The 8,538-nt window shown below is 48.6% G+C and overlaps 1 protein-coding gene across 1 annotated transcript in view; it reads left to right on the top strand.

Annotated features, from left to right (window-relative positions):
* The first annotated feature begins 10 nt into the window (after positions 1 to 10).
* The window catches only part of Hs3st4 (heparan sulfate-glucosamine 3-sulfotransferase 4), a 416,738-nt gene continuing 408,210 nt past the window's right edge, over positions 11 to 8,538 (top strand). The window contains exon 1 of the mRNA XM_055627680.1: positions 11 to 723. Within this exon, the coding sequence (XP_055483655.1) occupies positions 11 to 723 (713 nt within the window). The remainder of the gene's footprint in view (positions 724 to 8,538) is intronic.

Below are 8,538 nucleotides of genomic sequence, written 5' to 3'. Positions count from 1 at the left end.
GGGAGCCGCGATGGCCCGGTGGCCCGCACCGCCTCCGCCTCCGCCGCCGCCGCCGCCGCTCGCCGCGCCGCCGCCGCTGCCCGGCGCCTCCGCTAAGGGGCCGCCGGCGCGCAAGCTGCTCTTCATGTGCACCCTGTCCCTGTCCGTCACCTACCTGTGCTACAGCCTGCTGGGCGGCTCGGGCTCTCTGCAGTTCCCGCTGGCGCTGCAGGAGCCCCCGGGAGCCGCGGCGGAGTCCCCGCCAAGCCTGCCATCTCCGTCGCCGCCGCCTCCCCGCGTGCGCCCCGGAGCCCCCTCGCCGCCGCCGGACAACGCTAGCCGCGGGCCACCGCCCGAGCCCCCGGAGCGCTTTACGACACCCGCGGCCGAAGGCTGGGGACTGGCGAGTGGCGGCGGTGCCCGGGACGCCTGGCCCAGGAACCCGTCTGCCCCTGGAGACACGGTTACGGAGCAGGGAGCGCAGTTGGGGCACGGGGCGCAGGAGCCAGGAGCCGCCGAGGAGCTGGCAGGCCGAAGGGCGGCCAACGCGAGTGAGGAGCGGGGGCCCGCCAGCACCCCTGATTATGGGGAGAAGAAGCTGCCCCAGGCGCTGATCATCGGGGTCAAGAAAGGAGGGACGCGCGCGCTCCTTGAGGCTATCCGCGTCCATCCGGACGTGAGGGCGGTGGGCGTAGAGCCGCACTTCTTCGACAGGAACTACGAGAAAGGGCTGGAGTGGTACAGGTAGGAGGCTGCGGGGCGCGGGACGCCTGAGGGGTCCGGAGAGCCCATAGTCCGGGCATCCAGGGGAAGGCAGTGGGAGCCCTGGCCTGGTTGCGCAGGGTGCTGGTGCGGAGAAGAGAACAGGAGTCCAGCTAAAAGATCACTTTATTTTGGGGCAAGGAGAGGAGCAGGTGCCTTGGGGATCTACCAGGCTCCCAATCTGGGAATCCCCAGCTCTCCTGCCCCGGCGGCCAGTCAGCGGGGTGTTTCCCAGCCCAGGCTGATAAAGAGCTCTGGGCATCTAGGTTGGGAACATGCCGAGGAGGAGGAATGAGACAGGAGAGCTAAATTGACGACTGGGCTTAGAGATCCCCAGGAATCAATCAAAAGCGCCCTCAAAAGCATTTGCGTGGCTGGAATCCAACTTCAGTGTTTTAAGGTCAAAGCAAAAGGAGCAGTTAGAGAAAAAAAAAAAAACAAAACGGTGGAGGCACTCTGGCTGTCTAGTAAAGGTAGGGTATTTCCTACCTCTGTAACTTTCTGTCCCCCTTGGCTGAATGAACACTGGGTGATTTAGCATCCGGGAGCCTCCGTGTCAAGATGTCAGCTGGTGCTCTAGGAATGTTTGTGCCCCGTGCACAGCCCTTTCTAATCCAAGCATCCTTGGGGGAAAGACTGGAGTTACTTCTGCAAGGACTTATATAAATATATCTTTCTCACCATCAGATGTTGGTGGCGAGGGGACAGGAGCAGGAGAAAGTTAAGCTCGGGTCAGGTAGCTAATAATCTATTTCTCTTGCCAGCAGTAACATTAAAACAACATTGGTGCATATGCCCCAACCGCGGGCCTTCTTTTTCCCTTGCCACCCTCCCCCCCCCTTTCTTCCCTCTTCATATCTTTCTGGATAACAGATCTGGATGGGTGGCCCCATCTCGATCACATTTCAATAATTAATTGTGACTGTCAAACAGAAATAGAGCCCTTGTCAGCTGAAGCGATACTACGGGTTCCACAGAACCAGTAGGTGAAACTGTCCTGTGACGTGCTTTCTGGGTTTAGATTACAGCCTGGGAAAAGTTTTGGCCATAACTTCGGGAGAATGTAATAAGCAGTGTGTGTTGTGACTGTTTTCTCCCACTTTTTTTTTTTTTAATTGCCTTGTGCTTTAAAAGCTGAGGAGAAGTACAAGGAGGCATAAACATTCCAGCACATCACACTGAGACAGGGAATGTGTCTGTTAATGTCTTGTCTGTTTCAGCAGCAAGAACTAATTGGGATATTTTAGGAGGCTTCAAACAGCCCCTTCCTATCAAAACATAAAACAGCAAGTGCCTAATTTAACTGGAAAAAATCCGTATTTATAACATCACAAGCCATGGCTTCCAGTTTGTGATTATAATTAAAAAGGTGTTAGGATGATTAATGCAACAACAGCAAAATAAAGACAGGGGAAGATGTCTGGGAAGGGCTCAGCTGTTTACTGGTTAGCTACAGGAATGTCCTGATTTCTTCTGTGGGGTAGCTTCAGCCATAGGAGGGTAACTGTGGGCATCTCCCCCTGCCCCAAACCCTAGTTCTAATTTTAAAACTGCGCCTCTTGTGGCAAGTGTCAGATGCCCTTTGAGAGAGGCATAAAGATCAAGTCTTGCAGCCTGTGTTTTGGGCGGCTCTGCTGCAGTGGAGCTACAGAAAGGAGTGCTTTATTTGGATGATGAATAAAGTTGAATGGGAATGCTTGACCTAGGAAGTCTCTATCCTGGGGTCTAGAGAGGAGATGGCAGATTTCTCAGGTTCTTTTACAATGATGACGGGACAAGAAGAGACATCATCTACCTCACTGTCCCAGTATGGCTACTGAAGGTGTGCAGTGTGTGGCGTGTGTGGCTTGGTGCTAGTATTTAGTATTTAGTAATCCTTTGTAGAACTGCTAACCAGAAATGGTGGGTCTAGAAGAAGGTCTTCTTGGTCCCAGGTAAGGGAACCATTTGCTATCTCTTGGTCCTCAGTCCTTGGCCCTTATCCTCTTGACATATAGATCTGCACAAGGCTGAGTGGTGCCAATTGAAAGTGAGGAGGGGACCTTCTCTTAAGAGCAAGCCTCATGGACTTGTGTGACTAATGTGGGATTCATTAGCCACCAGAATGTGGCTGATGGAAAGACTCCAGGAAGCCTCCGGGGCTCACAGGGAACCCAGTGAGCTTCCCAGCCTCATCGCTGGCAGAGATGCTCTGAGGACGTTTGTGAGATTTCATTAGTCTTGTCTTTTCATGCTTGCCCTAAGCCTCTCTCCCGTGTAGGGAGAAGGGATGATAGCCACATCCTAATGTAGATAGTGGCTTTAATTCAAACCAGTGACAGAAACCCTTTGTCTTGGTTCCCTGAGCAACTCTTTAAATGATGGAATCTTAACTTCCCTGTGCCTTGTCTGCTGTCTACAGTCTGCTGGAATCACTGAAGAAGCACAGGTTAATTAAAGGTTTTAAATTTTTGTTATTTATTTACTTTAGCATTTACTCTTTTCCTGATTTGTTGTTTTAAATGTGCTCCCAAGTAGCCACTGGTTCTGCAGGTGGTCCTGGATTTTGTGCTTGGAGCAAGAAAAGCTGGGACAAAACTGAGGCTGCTGTCAATGCACCTGGCCTGGGCTTCCCTCCCGTCTAACAAATCAACCTTAGTGGATTCATTTCTGTGGCGTCACTCTCACTCCAGCTGTCCCTCAATCCAGGTTTTGCTTTGCACCTATGCTGTTGCTTTAAAAGGATGTAAAAACACATTGGAGATTAAGCATGTACATTTGGTTTTCAGGGCCGCACTGGGCAAATGGATTAGGCTGCAGAGATACTTAGCTTTAGTGGTAGCCTGACCCAGTGGATGGTTAATACTCCTCCGCCTTTCCATATCTCTCTCCAAAAGGGCAAAACCATAAGCAAACGCCATAGGAGCTGGTACAGTGGTCCTAGCAGAAACCTTGAACCCTTCTAAGGGATGGGACCTTGGGGCAGATCCCTGGTTGCAGCAATGGGACTCATGACGATGATGGAGGGACAGAGGCACTTGCCTCTCCTATGACTTGCACGTACAGTAACCATGGCACTTTGCTTCAGCAACCACTTAGCTCCCACGCGATCTACCCAATCTTGTGTCCTATTGGGGTGATGGAGTAACCCCAAGAACTTGCTGGATGCTGCAGGACACCCAGCTCTTGGTCCCCAGCAGTCAGCAGCAGCACTCTCAGCTGGTGCCTGGAGAGAGGACTGAGGACAGGAGATGCTGATATTTATGGGATGCCAGCCATAGTATCGGCTGGCACTCTATAGATGTGTTATTCCTTGCAGCGTTGAGATTACGCTGCAGGCTAAACAGCAGCCACTGTTTTATGACCACGTTTTCTTCATTCATGGAGGTAAGTGACCGGCTCAAGATCCTTGGTTTGGCTGGTGTCTGAGCTGAGATTCGAACCTGCATCCGTCCAGTTGCAGATGGCTTTGTTTCTTTGCCTACACCACAATGCCCACTCATTAATACTAAGAGGGCAGCTGCCTTCTCAATGCTTTTCTTCAACAAATGTTTAATAACTCCGGGCTGTGCACTTCGTGCTGCTTCGGGGATGGAGGATAAAGTGAAGCAGGAGATAGATGGAGCACCCATTCTCCTGAAACTGTCAGTTTAGTAAGAAAGTGGGGAGACAGCAAACAAGCAAACCTAATAGTGGATAGTGAACATTTTGCTTTGACGCAGTGTAAGGAAAACTCAAGTAAAGGCCCAGAGCTCCTCTGCCTGGTGCAGTAACTCCAGGCGGATGTGCTAATGACTGGCACAGCAAAAGTGGCCAAATTGGACTATGCCAGAAGTGTAGAACACACAGAATGAAAAGTTGCTCAACAGTAATTTTCTATTCATGGCATATAGAAATCCTAGCATTAATATTGAGCTAAATAATGTACATTACTAAATTAAAGTTTGTGCTGTTTTTTGTTGTTGTTATTGTTGTTGGCACTTTTAGGAGATTGAAGCCACGGTCTCCTGTGAGTGTTACACTACTGAGCTAACAGCCTCAACCCCCAATTTCACTTCTTTTTTTACCTTTTAAAAGTCATTCTTTGAGAATGCAAAAGGACGCCTGTGAGAGATTCGTAGTTCTGTTGGGTGGCCCCTATGCAGTGTTCAGTTTTTTAACGTTCAGCATGCCTTAACATCTTGTTCACCTGGATTCTGATGCTACAGGTCTTGTGGGGGTGGGGTGGGAGAGGGACGAGGTGCTGGCCTTCTGTGTTTTCAAGATGCCCTTGATGCCATTGTTGCTGCTGTGTCTTTGAGCTCATCGATGTGTGAATGTGTGTGTGTGTGTGCATATGTACATGAGTGCGTGCTTGTGAGCTTGCATATGTATTTGTGCATGCAGGTGTGTTATCTTGAGACGATCACATGACAGAAATTATGCAAACAGCATGAAAGGGTAAGATAGAGATCCAACTGGAGAGGGAAGAGTGAGTGCAAAGGTCCTGAGGTAGAATTGAATTGTGTGGCTCTGCAGCATTCATTCATCCATCACTCCAGAGGAAGTTGAGTTCACAGCAGACATCACAACATAGTGCCTGAATGATCCCCAGTGCGTAGAGTATGCAGCATCACTCAGGTGCAGTTTGTCTGACAGTAATTTCTTCCTGATAAGCTTGTTGCAGGGATAAATGAAACAATAAAAGTAGACATGTTTATTAACAAGTGAGTGTGCTAGGTAGGGCAGACGTCCAAATGAGGCTGAGTGCTGTTCTTGCCTCATTTCTGAAGTCCTTTGCTTTCCTGTGCCTTCACCTCTATCAGCAATGTGATGATATTGCCTTGCTCTTCTCATTTGGATTGGTTTAGGAAAGGCCCAATAAGGAGGACTTGGGAGCCTGCATCTCTTTCACATTTTAAACAAGGCGAAGGTGAAGGTGACATCAGTGCCCATGGGGGTCAGAAAGAAGCAAGCTAGGAGAAGATGGTCTCAAGCTCGCTTCCCCTGAGCTGGGACCACATCTGCTCCGTTTGGGCTACACTTCAGTGCACACAGGACCCTCGGCTTATCAGATCTTTACTCCGTAAGAGGAACCGGGAAACCAAGTTTTGATGTAAAATCTGATTTTTAGTGCTGGTCACAGATTTCAGTTTCTTTAAAAAAAATGCTGTGTGGGCCAACACAGTGGAGCAGTCTAACCCCATCTGTGTGCTGCCTGCAACCAACTTGCTACCAGTTTGTGACCTCTGGGCTAAAGTTAAGTAACTGGTGTGCAGTGGCCAGAATTGTTGGCTTACACATGCTATTTGAGTTAGTATTTCTCCCTTTTCTAGCTTTTTGCAACAGCCTCCGTGAAATGACTGGCAGGTCTGTGTCAGTAAGCACCAACAAGGTCTCATACAACCACTGAGGCAGAAAAAGAAGCTGCACAAATAAAATATCCTTTTGTTTCCAGTGAACAGTTCCTACAGGTAGGCCCGGTTCCCCCGGCACTGGCTTCCAGAGTGCAGGGATCACAGGTGTGCCAGGCCAGCTATTCTGTTTTCTTTCTTGTGCTTTTCAAAGCTGGGGATGGAATTCGGGATCGTACACACCATAGGAGAGTGCTCAACCACTGAGCTATATTCCCAGCAGGAAAATTCCACAGTTGATCTGTACATAGATGACTTGGGTTTATAAGATATATTCCTGTAGGGAGGATGGAGGCCTAAGAGGTAGGAAAAATGGGGTGTTGGTCTTGCTCTGTTATGTTGGGTACCAGCTTGCTTGTATTAAATAAAGGCCATTCTCTGACCCAAATGCTTTGGTCCTAGAATGCATTTATATAGCTCTTTGCAGAGATGGGTATAGGAGACTGAAGGGATGTGAGGTGGGGCGGGCCCTTCATCTCTGAGCTAGGATCCATAGCATGCTCATTGTGTGACCTTGGTAAGTTGATACCATGAAGCCTCAGCTTCTCCATCTACAGAATGGGATCACTATTGCTTACTTCCAAACCACTGTATCACAATGCACTTCAGTGACATTTCAAATGCCTCGTGTAGAGTCGGTGACATAAGGTGCCTTGCGTTTTGGCTTCTTCATTTTCCTTCAATGCCTTCCTTTTTGTTCTCCCTGTCAGCATGGAGGATCTTAAGGAGAAAGCCATACCCATTCGTCATTCATTTGAATATAGCCTTTTATTTCAAGATTATGGCTGAAAGAGAGCTTGTGAGTCCCCGGGAGCTCTTAAATAGTTATCTAGAGAGCAATCAGAGGGTTCTGGAAGTTGGCCTGTTGACACTGACTGGGAGACAAGTCTAATATCTTGAGGTAATCCTGGTCATGCTCTCCATCCAGCGGACCTAGAGGGAAAAATGGACCAGTTCTCTGGGCTGCCACGCTCTGGAGCCTCTGGGGGAAACACATGCCATTTGCATCAGCTGTCCCAGAAGCGGTAAGCTGCCAGGCAGGTATATCTTGCATTCATCTTCCCCACAGAACCCAAGACACCCTGCCACACTCCTGCCTGAGCTGTGACAAAATCGCTTGGGTGCTCCAGCCGTGTGAACACGATATATTTTTTATTTTTGTGAGCCATACCAAAGCCATTTTACTTTTATTTTGAGTCAGTATAGACGCTCAAGACTCCAGGTGAGTGCAGGACTGCCAGGGGTGTAAGCGCCAAAGGTTGAAAGATCTGGGTTTTTCACAATAAATGGTATGTCTAGAAAGGATCTAAGTCCTATCCCTGCCAGAGTCAGCTCTGGATCCCATTGGTTCCTGCAGTTTAACAAGCTACTCTGCAACTGTCTTGGGAATTCCAGTCTGGAATTGTAATTCACCCCCAGAGACTTTACATTGATGTTGTCATTCAGTCAAAGCAGAAGGCTGATTCCCTCCCCCTCCAAATCACTCACCAGTTAGGATTGCCCACTTTTAAATGTTCTTTTAAAGCTTTATTTTAAGAGTATACTAGCTAGGTGTGGTGGCATACATCTTTGGTTCCGGCATTCAGGAGGCAGAAGTGGGCAGATCTAAGAGGCCAGCACGGTCTATACACTGAGTTCTAGGCCAGCCAGGACTATGTAGTGAGAGACCCTTCTGAAGGAAACGAAAGGCAGAATACACAAAGCATGTTTATAAGGGAATGAAGTAACGTGTATTAATGCATATACGTGTGTGTGTCATTGTATTTCATATATGGAGGTGGTTTCAAGTGAGAAAAGTTGAACTGAATTTTAAACTGAAAGAAGCTTCGTTGGCATATGTGACTAAGAAATTTGCTGGGTCATGGGCCTCAGGGAAAGCTGTGTTTAGGACTCAAAGGGTGTCAATAGGCTTCTGCATTCTTTCCTCTGCTGTGTTTTTCTCCTTTTTCTCCGCTTGCTTCGTCCTCAGGTGGTCTGTCACATCACACTTTACTTCAGGTGGTAAACAATACCCCCCCTGTCCTTGACTTTTAAGGGTGTCTGTAGGGAGTGCCTAGAGATGGCCATTGTCCAAAGCTGTGACAGATGTCCCTTCCTAAAACAGGGATTGGGTGTGCTCTCCCATTAGGCCAGGATGATAGGTAGCTACTTCTTTGACTTGGGATGGGGGTGGGGAAGCAGAGTTAGTCTTACTCATATGACAGGAAATAATTTGCTTAAAGAGAAAGAGGTTTAGATGGGGTTGGTATTACACTGGATGCCCGAGAAGCTCACGCTGGGCTGGCACATAATCTCTCACCTAGCATTTTAATTGGGAAGAGGCTTAAAGGATTAGTTCGGGGTCAGGTTTAGTTGCACTTCTCATTCATTCATTCATTCATTCATTCAACATGTAGTATCAACTGTGTGTCATTTGCTGGGCTTA

Source organism: Psammomys obesus, unplaced genomic scaffold (assembly GCF_907164565.1).
Source record: "Psammomys obesus unplaced genomic scaffold, mPsaObe1.curated_primary_1811, whole genome shotgun sequence".
Lineage (NCBI taxonomy): Eukaryota > Metazoa > Chordata > Mammalia > Rodentia > Muridae > Psammomys > Psammomys obesus.
Note: the sequence above shows the minus strand (reverse complement) of the source record. Positions and strands in the feature narration are given on the sequence as shown.